A 16,854-nucleotide genomic window follows, 5' to 3' on the forward strand; every position below is an offset into this window, starting at 1 on the left:
CGTTTTTCACTCTCAATCCGCGAATATATAATATGATCATAATATTGGTTGGTGGGTCATTATATCATGTCGTAATTAAAATCACAGCATCAATACCGTAGTTTAACATAAATTATGTAAATGAAACATAAGACATGTAAATTTAATATAAAATTTGTAAATCAACATTAACCGTAGAACTAAACATAAAAGTAAATAAAACATAAGACTTGTAAATGGAAGGTAAAATAAGTAAATTAACATAGGAATAGTAAATTGGAGTAATACTGGTAAGCAAAACAAAAGCTTATATAGATGTAACATAAAACTAGTATATCAATATTAAATGTAAAATAAAATATAAATTAAGTAAATAAAATATAGGACTTGTAAATGGAAAGTAAAACAAGCATCAACATAAGAGTGGTAAATTGATGCATTATTGGTAAATAAAACAAAAACTTATATATATAACATAAAACTTGTAAATCAATATTAAGAGTAAAATAAAATATAAATGATGCAAATGGAACATAAGACCTATAAACGAAAAGTAAAATAAGTAAATTAACATAAGGATGGTAAATTGATAAATCATTGGTAAATAAAACAAAAACTTATTGATATAAAAAAAAACCTTGTAAGTTAACATTAAGTGTAAAATAAAATATAAATTAAGTAAACAAAACATAACACCTATAAATAGAATGTAAAATAGGTAAATTAATATAGGAGGGTAAAATAATATACTATTGGTAAACGAAACACAAATTTACAGATATAATATAAAACTTGTAAATCAACATTAAGTATAAAATAAAATATAAATTAAGTAAATAAAACATAAGACTTGTAAATAGAAGGTAAAATAAGTAAATTTATATAGGAGTGGTAAAATGACGTATTATTGGTAAACATAACATAATTTTAAGTAGTAACATAAAATTTGTAAATCAATATTAAGTGTAAAATAACATACAAATTGTGTAAATGAAATAGAGGACTTGTAAATGAAATATACAACAAGTAAATATTATAAGAGTAATTGAAAAAGATAAAGACTTACAAATATAAAATAAAAACTCAATATAATAATGATTACCTTATACATGTATTGGTTTTTTTGTCTAAATTGGATAGATAATTTTTAGTTTATGTAATACATGTGATAACATATGTAAAATTTTATTAAGAATTAAACTTATTCTCAAAATCAAATTTTGGAAATCTATAGCTATTTTTATATATTTTCAAAATTGTTTGTAAAATAACTAATTTTGCATCCTTCTAAACCTCTTGGACAGCAAGCCCCAATGACCTTTTAATATAAGTCAAAAGCAAAGTTTGAAACTACATGAAATATGTATAAAACTAAAATTTGGATTCAATTTTATTGATATTTCATATATGTCTAGTAATATAAGAATTTATTTTTATTTTGTTTCAGCTTGATCCAGATCTAGAAAAATAATTTTGCTTAATTATCTTTTATAGTAAGCAAATACTATGATAGAAAATGAAAACAAAATTTATAAATTTCCTAGCATGGATATAGAACTTATGGTTAAACCAATTTAATAAAACTTATTTCAATTGTTTTCAATTGATGAGAAATGTTTTTCTTTGCTCAACTAAATTAAATAAGTAAACTATTTTTTAAATTAAAGTTTAATGTTGATTGACAATTTTTATATTATTTTTACAAATGTTTTTTTTATTTGTAATTTTAAAATATTAATTTACCATCTTATATTAATTTACTTATTTTATCTTTCATTTACTAATTTTATGTATAATTTAAAATTTATATTTATCCCGGTATTGATGCCGTAATTTTGATCACGACATCACATAATTTTCCTTGGTACAAATAAAACAAAAAGGTAAAATAAATTCATGACAAAATTTCACCTTTTACATGTAATTAATGTCGTATTATGTTGGTCAAATTCATTTATCATTAAATGAATACTTTAATTACAATGTTAAATGTTGTGGATACTCTCTTAAATTACAATATTTTCTTCCATAATTGTAAATAATTTCTCTTAAATTGCCATATTTTCTTCCTAATAAACTCGGCAAGCGACTATATGCAATTAATGGTAATTAATTAATTACCTCATATCTTAAGGAAAAAGATAGAAATAGAGTTGTATTACTACCTTTTCTAAAAACTGATCATATCCAACCTTTAATTGGATTGCATGTGTGATGTATATAGATGTTGAATTATGGCTGTTTTGTTATATAACTCTTATCTCTTTCTCTTATTCTAGTTCGTACGTGGAACCTATGGCTATGGCAGCAGCAAGAATTCATTTTCAATCAAATGTCCTTATTTTTATGATCATTTTCCTTTTAATACCTTTTCGAAATTTAGCTATAGCTATAGCAGCAGCCAAAAGTAGCAATAGTGGGAGAGGGACAGGCTTTAGTATTGACTTGATCCATCGGGACTCCCCAAACTCTCCCTTGTACAAGCCTCATGAAACTCCTTTTGAGCGTTACAATAATAATATTTTCCTACGTACTCTCTCTCGTCTCAATAGTTTAAATATGAGTCCGGCTACATATTTCTACCCTAATAATGTTGTCCAATCAAATGTGTCAACCGCTAATGGTGAATATGTGATGAAGTTCTCCATTGGTACTCCACCATTATTGGACATTTATGGCATTGTTGATACAGGAAGCGACCTTATGTGGGTTCAATGTCTTCCTTGTGTACAATGCTACAAACAAGTGAAACCCATTTATAATCCCGCAAGCTCGTCATCATACAAAGAGCTTTCTTGTCAATCAGAACAATGTCATCTTCTAGATACGGTGTCGTGTTCTTCTCAGCAACTCTGCAACTATACCTATGGCTATGCAGATAGTTCATTAACCAAAGGTGTTCTTGCGACAGAGAGAATTACTTTTGGGAATTCTAACAATTTTTTCGATAATGTTGTTTTTGGTTGTGGGCACAATAATACTGGGGTCTTTAATGAAAATGAAATGGGTTTGGTCGGGCTAGGAAGAACGAGATTGTCACTTGCTTCACAGATTTTATCTCAACTTGGTGCCAACAAGTTCTCTTATTGTCTGGTACCATTCCATACTGATCCAAGCATTACAAGCAAGATGTTTTTTGGAAATGGAAGTGAAGTTTCAGGAGGTGGTGTGGTTTCAACTTCTTTGGTTTCCAAAGAAGACAAGACTTATTATTTTGTAACGTTGGAAGGAATCAGTGTTGGGAATTTAAGTAATAGTAGTAAGTTGATTCCTTATTATAATTCCTCTGGAGCAATCTCCAAAGGTAACATGTTCATCGACACAGGGGCGCCACCAACTCTTTTACCTAAAGATTTTTACAATCGATTGGAAGAACAAGTAAGAAATGCAATTAAGCTAACACCTTATCAAGACCCACGATTGGGATCACAGCTTTGCTATAAAACCCCATCAATGGCTGGTATTGCACCCATATTAACAGCGCATTTTGATGGTGGTGCCAAAGTGCCGTTAATTCATACAAGCACTTTTATTCCTCCACCGGTTGAAGGCGTGTTTTGTTTTGCAATGCAGCCCATAGATGGTGATGTTGGTATATTTGGTAATTTTGCCCAATCAGATCTCTTCATTGGCTATGACTTCGATAGTCAAATGGTTTCTTTCAAGCCAACTGATTGTACTAAGCAATAGCCAATAGTGTAGTTCATTGCTTCGGTGTCATATTAATAACAATATATTAATATTCTCGATTTTTATTTTTCTTTTATTCATCATTATTCAAGAATGAAGCCCGCCTATTTTATTCTAGACTTAGGGTATGACCATAAAATAATTACCGATTGTTATACTATAGAAATAATTATTTGTGTAAAAAATTAGTTAAACACTTAGTAAATTTTATTTTTAAAAATATTATGAGTTTTAAAAGTATTTGTATGCATTGGATAAATCTTATTTTTTATGTATTTATAAATATGTATATAAAATATTTTTATTGTGTATATATAATTATTAATAATTAAAACAAATATTCTATATTTATTAATTTTAATTTTATTTTGTTATTTTAATATAATTGATGATGATAATGATGATGATGATGATGATGATACAATAATAATAAGATTTTTGTAACATATATACTTGAATTAAGTATAAAATTAATTTTTAAAATTAAATTTTAAAAAATATATTCTTCCTCCGCTTTTCAAAATTTACAGTAAGATGGAATTATTTTGATTAAAATTGATTTTTAAAATAATTTATTAAATAGTAGAATTAACTTTCTAAATTAATTTTAAGTCTATTGAAAAGTGAAAACGATGAAACGGCTCTTAATGTGTCTAACACGCGCGATGCAACGCAAGCACGAGGCATTCGCATTTCGCACAGACATGGTACCGAATACCGATACGTCCCAACATCCCCTGCCACTAAAATGTCATCTACCTGTCAGAGCATTTTGCATCCACTCAGTTCAGTTCAGTTCAGTTCAATTCTAATATTCTATTGTATGTATTGCTTTACTACCAACACTCGGCTAACGATCGATCTTCGAATTAATTCCCCCTCTTTCTTTCACTCAACATTTTGTTCAAGTGTAAAAACTCAAAAATGTCTTCAGCAGTAGTTGCAGGTGCTTCCATTAAAATTTCACCAAGAAGAAGAGCCTTCTCTTATTCTCATACCCAGGTATTGCTGTTATCATATTATTATGTATGAATTAATTCTGTGTATTAACAACTAATTAGACCAAATTCATTTGCCTTTCCAGTTATTAGTAGTTGCTGTACTTACAGTACTGAAATGTTAAATCTTTTATCTCCTCCTTCTTCTTCTCTAATCTCTAGAAAACCACATTACAAGGTCTATCTCTTCAAGAATCTAAAAGGCGTGTCTCAGATCTTTTCTTGGCTGTTAGTAAGACCAAGAATGCAACTAGAAGCCTTGATAATAATAAGATCACAGCAAGAACTGCTGGGGCTTCAAAGACTATTGAGGTTGAAGTTGATAAGCCACTAGGCCTTACTCTGGGTCAAAAGCCAGGTGGCGGCGTTGTCATCACTGTGAGTTACCTTACCCCCGCCCCATCTTTGTTTATTTATTTATGGTTTAATAATTAATATTTGTTAATTAATATTGTTTATGATAATTTATATAATAAATAGGCCGTAGAAGGGGGAGGGAATGCAGCAAAGGCCGGTCTTAAGTCTGGGGATCAAGTTCTCTATACAAGCAGCTTCTTTGGTGATGAACTCTGGCCTGCTGATAAGCTTGGATTCACCAAAACAGCTATTCAAGCAAAGCCAGACTCTGTCTACTTTGTTGTCAACAGGTTAATTTCCTTTCTTATTTTCATCTTCTTATTTATATGTGTTACTGTTAGCTCTGCCTCTGTGTCAGCATATATTATGTTTTACACTTGATTGGAGATTCGTGGCAAGAATTCAGAAAATATGATTATATATATGTCCCGGCTGTTCAAAATGGGTTAGTAGCTCTGTTGATCATGAAAGAGTACACACATTAAACTCTGTTCAAAGGACACCAATAATATGGTAGCTGAACAAAGAAAATGCTTGTCTACTACCCGGATCCTGTTTTAAGAAATCAAAAAAAGTTAAGATAACAGTAAATGGTAAAATCCATATGATTATTGGTAGAAACTCTGTCTCTTTATAATCTTTCTCATTATAAATGCAAGCTATGAGACAAGTTACTGGTATTTTTTCTTTAATATACCCAGGAAAGTAAAATTGGGACTCATCTAACTAATGATGGGTCAAGAGTTGCTAATGTGGAAAAGCAAAACTCTTGAAATAGGATATCCGTGTAAGGGAGCGAAATTTGAGGACTGCTTGTTAGCTCTAGTAATTTTTTGTCTATGAATTAATAATGGTCTAGTTGTGTATCAAAATTGAGGTCCCATGATTTATTTTCCTTTTAGCTGACTGATTTTTGTTTTTCAATTTCTTATAAACAAATTACTATGTTGATTTCTTTGTTGTTGAGTAATTTTGGTCCATTCTTATACACATAGTTTGTACCAATGAAATTGGAAATTTTCCTTTGAAGAGGAAAAAGTATGAAAGGAATAATTAAGCAAATGGATGTCTCAGAAACGGAAGCTAAATAGTTTCATTGCTTTGTTTTCTATAGCTAATTGATATGTCAATAAATTATAAATATGCATCCATGCAGAGGAGGTGCAGATGTAGATGTCAAACGACTGCCAAAGCGTCCAGCACCTCCGCGCTTTGGTAGGAAGTTAACCGAGGCTCAAAAGGCAAGTTTGAAATGAATTGGGATTTTTGGTAAATTGCAATGCTTTCCTCTAACAAAGTGCAGCATTTTGCAGGCTAGAGCTACACACATATGCCTTGACTGTGGATACATATACTTTTTACAGAAACCTTTCGATGAACTGGCAAGTGCCTCTTCTTTATCATGCTTAAATTGGTTTAAGTTGAAACCAGTCAAAGCTTAGACACAACTTAGAACTAATGCCACAATTGAAAGAATTTAAGTAAAGAACTAATAATATTCACCACCTGGATTTGTAGTCCTAGCAATCCTTGAACATATTTCATATAGTTATATATATATAATCTTTTGTTTCTTAGCAGCAAATAATAATAATATTCACCATATGTATTGCATTACACTTTTGTTTGATGAATAAACAAAATGTTCGCAAAATTTAGTCTGATTTATTTATATTTAAATTTACAGCCGGATACATATGTATGTCCGCAATGCCAAGCACCCAAAAAGAGATTTGCACGATATGATGTGAACACTGGAAAACCAATTGGTAGCGGATTGCCTCCAATAGGCGTAATTATTGGTCTGATTGCTGGTATTGGTGCTGTTGGAGCATTACTTGTTTATGGTCTTCAATGATATTGTTTTCATTACCTCCGAGTTTGCTCAAATCGCGAGCAGATCTGCACGCTTTCATTGTATTAATCTAGACTACTCCCCATTGTAATATCAGTAAATTATATTGTAATAATGATGTTTATTTTTTTTTACCAAATTAAAAAGGGTTTAGCTTGCTTTTATATGGACAAAGATTGAGTGCTGCTCTAATTTTTTGCTGAGCATTCAATCGGTTATTGTTAGGCAAGAGAAGTGAAAAAAAAAAAAAAAATGAATCCTAACTGTTGTTTGGGTGCTCAAAGAAAATTGTTCAACATTGAATTCTAATCCTTTTTATATATCACAATTGTCTTTTATGTATTAATCATAATTTGGCACGTGTGAATTAAAGTTTAATTTATATTATGTCAAATTCAAGCAATTTCAAGATCATCAATGTTCAATATTGTTTTATTTTTATCCTTTTTCCCTTCATTTACATTCTTTTTCTCTTTTTTTTTTTTCTTCCAAGGGGTTATTCAAAGATAGTTTTACAAAACAAACTCCTAATTCTTTTTTTTTTTTTGTCAATCAGTTTAGTGGTGAAATTTTTTGTCAATGAAGTATGGAATTGGAACTCGGTGGTCTTTACTCACATTTTTTAAGGAGTTTTTAATTTTTCAATTATGCTATATTTAAAATAATAAAAAAGTGGGAATTAACTTTTAATTTTAACAAGGTTGAATTTAATATTAATATTATATTTCAAAACAAAAGACAACGTCCCCAATATTGATTTGTGGAAAAAATAAAGAAAATAGTTCTGTTGTCTATAATATTTATGTATAAAGGCTTTAATTTATTAATTGGCTAAATTTTGAATGAATCATTCACTATTTTTAAATTGGGTCATTTTATGGTACCATAATTAAAATCACAACATCAATATCGTAATTAAACATGAATTATGTAAATGAAACATAGAACATGTAAATTTGACATAAAACTTGTAAATCAAATTAAATATAAAATAAAACATAAACTATGTAAATAGAAGATAAGAGTTGTAAGTGGAAGGTGAAATAAATAAATTAACATCCAATAAATTGGTATATTATTAGTGAATAAAACAAAAACTTACAAATATAACATAAAACTTATAAATCAACATTAAATGCAAAATAAAACATAAATTGTGTAAATGCGAAACATAAGACTTGTAAATAGAAGTTAAAACAAGTAAATCAGTATAATATTTTAAAATTGATATATGATTGGTAAACAAAAAAAAAGTTATAGATATAACATACAACTTATAAATCAATATCTATTAAGTGCAAAATAAAATATAAATGATGTAAATGGAATGTAAAACAAGCAAATTAATGTATAAGTGTCAAATTGGTGTATCAATGGTAAATAAAACAAAAACTTACAAATATAACATAAAAGTTAATCAACAATAAGTGAAAATAAAATATAAATGTAAATGAGACATAAAACTCGTAAATGATAAGTAAATTAATATAAGAATAGAAAATTGATGTATTAATAGTAAATAAAACAAAAACTAACAAATGTAATACAAAACTTGTAAATCAACATTATATATAAAATAAAACATAAAATTGTATAAATAAAACATACGACTTGTAAATAGAGAGTAAAACAACTAAATTAATATAAGACTAGTAAATTGGTGTATTATTAGTAAACAATATAAAAACTAATGAATATATTATAAAACTTATAAATCAATATTAACTATAAAACAAAACAAAAATTATGTAAATGAAACATAAGACCCATAAATGGAAGGTAAAATAAGTAAATTAATATAAGAATATTAAATTGGTATATCGTTGGTAAACAAAATAAAAACTTACAAATATAACATAAAACTTATAAATCAACATTAATGTAAAATAAAACATAAATTAGGCAAATGAAATATAAGATTTGTAAATGGAAGATGAAACAAACAAATTAATATAGTAGTAAATTGGTGTATTATTAGTAAACAAAACAAAAACTTTATAAATCAAAATTAAGTGTAAAAATAATATATAAATTATGTAAATAAAACATAAAACTTGTAAATAGAAGGTAAAAAAATAAATTAATGTAAGAGTTATAAAAAAAAACCCGTTATAATAATGACTATCTTATGTATTTACTGACTTTATTTTATAAAATGAATAATAATAGTTTTGGGTTTATATAATACGTGTGATGATTTATGTGAAATTTTTTTGAGGATAAAGATTATCTTAAAACTGGATTTTTAAAAATTTCTTTCTTTCATGTTTTCAGAGCTGTTTATAAAATATGGTGATTTTGTATCATTCTAAACCTTCTCAACAGTAACCCTAAATAATCTTAAAGTACAAGCAACAAGTAAAGCATGAAACTATATAAAATATGTATAAAACTGAACATTACATCCTGTCTAATAATATAAGAATATCTTTTTATTTTATTTTGGCTTGATCTACATCAAGAAACATAGTTTTCTTATTTAACATGTGTAGTAAACAAATGCTATGATAGAAAATTTAAAAAAAAAATTATGAACATCCTAGGATGATATAGAGCTTATGGTTATACCAATTCAATAAAATTTATTCCAATTATTTTCAATACAATTTTTTATTTTCAATTCATGAGTGAATTTTTTCTTTATTTAATTAAATTAAACGAATAAACTATTTTTTGTTTAATTAAAGTATGATGTTGATTTTCAAGTTCTATATGTTATTTTTATAAGTGTTTGTTTTGTTTATAATTTTGAAACACCAATTTACCACTCTTGTATTAATTTACTCATTTTACATTTTATTTATTGGTTTTATGTACAATTTACAAAATTTATATTTATCACAATATTGATGCTGTCATTTAATCATAGCAATATAAAATTTCTTTTTTAAATTACCTCTTTATTTTTTAATATCTCAAGTTATTCAATTTTTGTTCAAAAAATAAATAAAAATAGGGTAGGTTGATGAAATTTATGAGGGTGACTTAAATTTTTAAAAGTAAAATGATATTCGAAGATAATAAATTTACGGAATAATTCAAAATTAATCCTTGTACAGTATAACCTCTATAAATTAATACTCGATAAATTAATAATTTCTATAATATAATAATTTTTTCCGGTCCCGACTTGGGCCCTGAAGATAAATTAATAAGATAATATTTTTTCTGAGAACTCTTATATAACTCTGTGGTCCCATTTATATAATAAATTAATAATTGTAGAAATTACAAATACTGTGAAATTACAAATGTAACTGACTATGTCAATTTATTAAAATATGAGTCTATTGTAACTTGTTTTTTTTTCTTAAAGTTTAAATCTGGTTGAATATCATCTCTAATTTTTCTTATTGCATCTAAAAATTCTGGGGTTGAATTCTCGTATTGCAATAAAAAATTATGAAATGTTGTTGATGACTTGAGTGCTTTTGTGCACGAAATAAGCTCTAAAGGTACTGTGTCATCCTCAATTTCATATTCAGCATGACATGGAAAAAAGTATGCAAAACAATTTATTTGATGAATTTATTTAAATTCTATTGATTATATTTGTAAAATACAATGAATTTTCAGTCAATTAAATATTAGTTCTTTGTACTATGAATATACTCTATAAATTAATAAATTATTAATTTATTGATTAATTAATATCTGTCTAAATTAATAAATTTCTATGGTCCCGACATTATTAATTTATAGAAGTTATACGGTATATTTAAACATTCTGTCCTTGCCGGTGTATCCCATAAAAGTATACCGTAGAGGCAAAAATAATTATAAAAAATCATGCACACTGCATACATCAACAAAACAAAAGCGCCTCACCAAGTGGGTGCTGCTGTCGTTAATTATTATATTTCCTTAATGACCCCCATCAATTAGACATCAAAATTCCCCCACAGTGCGTTACCAACTTTACGTTTCTTACTCAGGCAAAGCAAGCTGCTAAATTTTAGAAGTGAAACTGTGAGAGATTAAAAAAGAAAGGAGGAACAAAAAAAGAAAAGAAAAGAAAGAAAAGAAAGAGAGCAACTCATAAAATTTTACAAAGAAAGAGAGATGGAGAGAAAGGTTCTAGCTCTGTGCAGTACTGTTGGTCTCTTGGGATTATTATCAGCTGCTACTGGTTTTGGTGCAGAAGCTACTAGGATTAAGGTAAAATTTTAAACAATGGGTTTGTTTTTGGTGTAGATCATGTTTCTTATGTTGTTCTTATAAGTTATGCAATCACTGAGCCTCTGTTTCTGTTTGGTTGCTGTGCCTGATGAATAGAAAAGCAAGTTGTTATTTTATTTATTTATTTATTTTTTTGTAATGTACTCTTTTGTTCTATATATGTTAACTTAAATGTTTGGCTTTATACTTGACTTGTTAGTTTCTTATACCTGGAACCAAAACAAAAGACAGCATATTTAACAATTAACATTCTAATTTATGTTTGAATTATTTATGTAACTTCTGATATTCATATTTTATCAATTTCAATCTTTGATTTGCACAAAGAAACTAAGACTAAAGTTTTATATCTAGCTGGCCACTAAGATTCCCAGTAGACTAGGATTTCCGAGCTTGTCTCGATTGGCTTCTGGGTTGTACTGCAAGTCTATGTATTTAGATTCCAGTGGACTTCAGACTGTAATAGATGTAACCAACTGAAAAAAAATAAATAATGATAAATAAATAAATAAAAAAGTTGTATCTCTAGCTGACTTCAATTTCAACTTTAATATAGCTGACGCTACTGGCTCTTTTTGTAGGGTTCTCAAGTTCAGATCACCTCTCCTACTCAATGTTCATACCCTAGGAGTCCAGCCCTTGGTCTTGGTTTAACGGCAGCATTGTCTCTTTTGATAGCTCAAGTGACGATTAATGTTGCTACTGGGTGTATTTGTTGCAGAAGAGGCCCTCATCCTTCAAACTCTAACTGGACAATAGCATTGGTTTGTTTTGTTGTTTCCTGGTAAATCACAAACACAATTTGCTCATACATACAACTTTTATTCTCTGAATGTTTTTAGTGGATATCATTTGGGTCAATCATTCGAACAGGTTACAAGATTGCAGCCGTATCTAAAATTTTGCACAAATGCACCCTTTCCATATTGGATAAACTTTAGCCCCTTACCAGTTTCCTCCGTATTTGAAACCGTTTGCAACTGTTGTTTGTATGTGATGCTTGTGGAACCCATTTGGTATGACCTATGTGTTTTCTTTTCACTCTGTTTAAAAACTGTTTAGCACAATTTCAAGTGATTTTGCACATGGTAGCTATGAAAAGAGAAGTAAGTTGTAGTTGCTTTTAGTCAAATTTCAAGATTTCAATGTTATCTAAGTCTAGGAAAACTATATGGTGACTTGCTATGAGAGTAGATTGGAGTGCTTTTTACTCATTTTTTACACTACTTGTGAATGTAGACCTTTGGTGTACTGGTTGGTAGAAATTAGTTTGGGTGCTGATAAACAAAAAACATTCAACATGATCATTCACTGCAGAGAGATTAAAAAAAGAAAAAAATTATTAGCTAGGTGGGGTATTTATTGCAGCCATAGATTTTCGCCTTCTTTTACATCAATGATAAGGGTGAAGATGGATAACAAGGAGCTAATAAAGATCTGTAGTGGTATTTCAATTTCAGATTAAGGTTTCTTTACTCTTTGTACACATCACATACGTCAAGAAGATGGAGGCGCATCAAAGTATGCTCTCTTTGGATTCTCTGATATTGTGCTTGTACAAAGGCTTGAGATTTTAGGAGGAATTTTGGCCATTCAAATTATCTTGAAAGGTATGAAATCACCAATGGAAAGGTACTCTAATAACCACTAAATATGATTAACAAGAGAAGTTACCTGAAGCCTCCAACCTCCATACCTACCATCTTTCTTTGTCTCATCAATACTCAGTCTCAAGTCTCAACCACCTTAAAAAGTTCTATGTATTCTTTGCCTTTCAATTATGTTGCTTTGGAAGTTAGAGTTTGCAGTTCCAATTTAATGTGTTGCTGGAGAACACCGTACTGGTTGGCATTGATGGAGAAATATATCCACAGACAAAGTCCAAGAAGGGGGAGCTGATAATGCAAGCAAAAATCTCCTACCTAGTTGTCTTCCAACAACTGAACATCCATTCCATCTCCCATATTAAGAAAGTGTGAAGGATGAAAGAATGATGCTCAGTTATGGCTTTCATTTAGCACAACCATTTATGAATGATACTCAGTTATGACTTTCATTTAGCACAACCATTTATGAATAAATTAGTGCCCTACCCATTTTGATGAAATCTCCAACATGTTCCCTTTGGTTTTTCCATATATCTAATTCCAGGCTGTTCTTTTCTTTTTGGTCTTGAAACAGTGTCCCAATCCAAGAAGATGAGAATCATTACCTTAATTAGAACCCTCCCACAAGAGGTCCCTAATTCTCATGTTCATGTGGTCTGTTTTTAGATGACATAAAACTTTTCTACATAGTAGCCAATTTTTCTTACAAAACTTATTTTATAACTAAAACTAAATGTATAATATTGTCATCCATTTGCATGACCATGAAAAAGAAATTCATTAAAAATCATAAAACCATAACCCATCATAACATTTCGTGCTGAAAGGTAGTCAGGTAGGTCAATAAGTTTATTTATTTTGATAAGAAACTATATATTATATTAATGATGAAGAATCATTATAAGGAGTGGACCAGCTGTCCACTGAGAAAACAGAAAAATGAAAATTTTTTCTGAGACATACAAAGTATGCCAATCCCCTCTACAATACTAGACCAACCTAGATACCTATCTCAAAACACTCTCCCAACTTAGATGAATGAAGGAAAAAGTTGAATTTTGGAACTCCTTAGACACTGAAGCCCAAAGCGAAGCTAGAAGACGGATTCTGTACCATAATTCTTCAATATTATCTGCAGTTTTTTCTTCTAAAATAAGAAGATTTCTTTCCTGCCATACTACCCCAAACAGAGCTGCCACAGGACATATCCAAAGAGGTTTGGCTTTTCTTCCTTTACCAAATGCATAGGAAGTCTCCATAAGAATAAAGTCAATAAATTTATTTGCCAAATTTAATTTCGGCTGCAAACAAATGAGTCAAGTACAACCCGAAAAGTACTAAAATAATATGAAGCGCAATTTCAGTATGCTACAGCTCTACTAGTCGCAAAGCAATCCCTTGCAGGATTGTTTATCACAAAGGATCCTCAATAAATGGAGTGGCATTTATGTGCGGTGGTGCTCATGCTAGGTTACATGAAGTATAGGAAGAAGGCTTTGTGGACTAGAGTTAGGCGCTCATACTTCTTCTTCTCGAAACTCAAAAATTGATGAATGTTTGGTAAAACAATTTTTAAGCCAGCTGTGTTTTACTGGAGAAAGGACAAGTGTGACCAAATCTTTAAAATAATTATAGAAAGGGAGTCGTTGAATAAGTGCTTTGTGTGGATTTTAGAATTTGGTGATAACATTATGTTATGAGAAATAAGTCGTTGGATACCAAACATGAGGTTATGAATGTTTGGTAAAACAAATTTTAAGCCAGTTTTGTTATTATGGAGAAAGGACAAGTGTTACTAAATCCTTAAAATAACTATACAAAGTGAGTTGTTGAATTCTTTGTGTGGATATTAGAATTTGATGATAAGATCATGTTAATCTAGCTTTGAACATAATTCCAAAATCTTTTGAGCAGAAAATATCTAGCCTTCAGGAACAAACCTTCAGATGGTATATTACAGACACTTCCTTTCTGTTGCTTTATTTCTCATAACCTTCTGTTTACAGTCTACCTTTTCCTTCTACTTGCCCCTTTCATTCCAATGTTGTGGGTTAGGTTAACTAGAAGTTGTCAAAAGTGAGTTTATGCTTCTGAGATGTATATTTTTATTTTTCTTGGTCGGTAAGTTTATGACATTCTTCACCATAATGCAACTTCCTTATGGATTCCCTCCTTGCAGACGAATACATTTTGGCGGCAACTCATTTTTTTTTAAGTGCCAGAAGATTGCCATTGAACTATAAATTTCATAGCTCTTCAAATATATTTCTGTTTGTATGACCAAGGATTATACGGAGCACATACCCTTGAAAGAAATTTCTTACAAGTTGATTCCAATTCCCAGTATTGTTCTTTTGAAGATTTTAGTCAAGCTGATAATGTAGATTGTGTATAGATTTCTTTATTTCTTCTTGCAGGTTTATTTTCTGGATGCCTGTGTGGATTTTGGGTCCACCTTGTACTTTTTTTTCATTACTAACATATTTGTAAGTTTCTATTCAAAGAATGTTAATGATAAGATTTACAGTTTAGTAGGAATGCCTCTTTGAAACAGTTTCCTGGATCATTGAATATCAACATATTTAATTGGGCCTGCTTTGTGAAAAAAAAAAAAAGTGAAATCTTGGCTAGTCGACAAATTTGTGTGCATAATTATTGCATAATGCCACATCCTAAAGAAGAGAATGGTGTGTACTAGATGCAGTAGTTATTGAATGTTTTCCTCTACAATAAAAAACTTGAAATAAATAATATTACCTTAAGCAATATGTCTTATAGAGTGTCATCACTTACTGTTTGGAGGTGCGTTTGTGGCCTGAACCATATGGGTGCTTGACTTGACAGCTTGGTGTCAGTAGAAAAAAGGTTAAAAAAAAAATAATGGAATTAAGTTTTTTGTTTTTATCCTCACATTCTGTGTTCTAAACTTTTAAAGGTTGGTTTGTGCAAGTCCTCAGAGTTGGACTTAAATTAAATAATTGCATTGTGACTAATTGATAATTGGTAAGTAATTTACTTTGACAGTTGAATATTTGCATTCCAAATCCACTGACAGTGAATGTGATTAATTTCTTGCTCTTGCAGGTTCACATTTGTTATAGCATTTCTCTTGTTGCTAACAGGCGCTGCATTGAACGATCAACATGGTGAAGAGAGTATGTACTTTGGCAATTACTACTGCTATGTTGTGAAACCGGGAGTTTTTGCGGGTGGTGCCGTCTTGTCCCTTGCAAGCGTTACCCTTGGAATTCTCTATTATCTCACCTTACACTCTGCAAAGAACAGTGGTCTTTGGGGCAATTCTTCTGTTCCTCAAGAAGGTGGAATAGCTATGGGACAACCCCAGTTCCCACCACAGAGAACGCAAGAACCTGTTTTTGTGCATGAAGACACATTTATGAGAAGGCAATTTACTTGATTGGTTAATCAATTTTACGCTGGGTCGATTGAGTTCTTATTTGTTGGTGTCAGAAGTCTGAAGACTCATGTGATCGGTCGGTGCACTCCTTTGAAGTGGTAAAATCATCTTATTGCCGTTTCTTCAGTTAAATTTAGATTTTCAGATTTTGTGTAAATATATCTATGGGAGCTGATATCTCATCACATTTAAATAAAAAAAATGCTTTCGTGTTGTGTTATCGTGACAAGCTGATAATTGTGCCAATTTGAATGTCTGAATTATACCACTAAAGGGTTTTTTTTTTTTTTCCTTCTTTTTAGGAACACCATCTGTGAAGTTAATATGCTCAAATTTGTAAAAAAAAAATAATGCGTACCAATGGTTTTGTAGCCGTAGGTATTACACATAATAAATTCGTAATCTCCATTTACCTTTTAAGCCTAATTGAAAATGTAAAAATGAATGCATGGATAATGTTCTATGTACAAACTAGCATATACGAACAGGTTATAAAAGTATTGGCCAGACAAATTTTTTTTTATATATATATATATATATATATATATATATATATATATATATTTTGTTTAGATGTTTTAAGTCATATAATATCAACCACGTTAACTTGTTCAAAACACACTACTTGTTAAGAAGAACAATTAATATACGAATTAAGTACTAATAGGACGATCAAATCCTAAATTCTACAATTTTACAAAATATAATTTTTATATAATATAGTTATGTTAAATGCTCCAAATCCAATAGAGAAAAGAAACAAATAAAATT

At 29.6% G+C, this 16,854-nt stretch overlaps 3 protein-coding genes across 4 annotated transcripts; all 3 read left to right on the forward strand.

The window, feature by feature from the left end:
* Window positions 1-2,538: 2,538 nt before the first annotated feature.
* Window positions 2,539-3,669, forward strand: LOC102614792 (aspartic proteinase CDR1-like). The gene has a single exon (XM_006491772.1). It carries the CDS (start codon window positions 2,539-2,541, stop codon window positions 3,667-3,669), a length of 1,131 nt encoding a protein of 376 aa, XP_006491835.1.
* Window positions 3,670-4,377: 708 nt separating this feature from the next.
* On the forward strand, window positions 4,378-7,043 carry LOC102607698 (uncharacterized). 2 transcript variants are annotated; one of them, XM_052442967.1, is made up of 6 exons: window positions 4,378-4,671; window positions 4,830-5,045; window positions 5,148-5,314; window positions 6,181-6,265; window positions 6,338-6,414; window positions 6,720-7,043. In XM_052442967.1, exons 1-6 carry the CDS (start codon window positions 4,594-4,596, stop codon window positions 6,880-6,882), a joined length of 786 nt encoding a protein of 261 aa, XP_052298927.1. In that variant the 5' UTR covers window positions 4,378-4,593; the 3' UTR covers window positions 6,883-7,043. The 2 variants fall into 2 exon arrangements, with proteins under 2 accessions (XP_052298927.1, XP_006491817.1); XM_006491754.4 differs by having other exon boundaries at window positions 4,382-4,671; window positions 6,338-6,406; window positions 6,712-7,043.
* A 3,715-nt stretch (window positions 7,044-10,758) lies between these two features.
* LOC102608001 (uncharacterized) lies at window positions 10,759-16,303 on the forward strand. Its single transcript, XM_006491755.4, has 3 exons — window positions 10,759-11,037; window positions 11,640-11,842; window positions 15,750-16,303. Exons 1-3 carry the CDS (start codon window positions 10,942-10,944, stop codon window positions 16,081-16,083), a joined length of 633 nt encoding a protein of 210 aa, XP_006491818.1. The 5' UTR covers window positions 10,759-10,941; the 3' UTR covers window positions 16,084-16,303.
* Window positions 16,304-16,854: the final 551 nt, after the last annotated feature.

The sequence above is a fragment of the Citrus sinensis genome, chromosome 6, assembly GCF_022201045.2.
Source record: "Citrus sinensis cultivar Valencia sweet orange chromosome 6, DVS_A1.0, whole genome shotgun sequence".
Taxonomy (NCBI): Eukaryota; Viridiplantae; Streptophyta; class Magnoliopsida; order Sapindales; family Rutaceae; genus Citrus; species Citrus sinensis.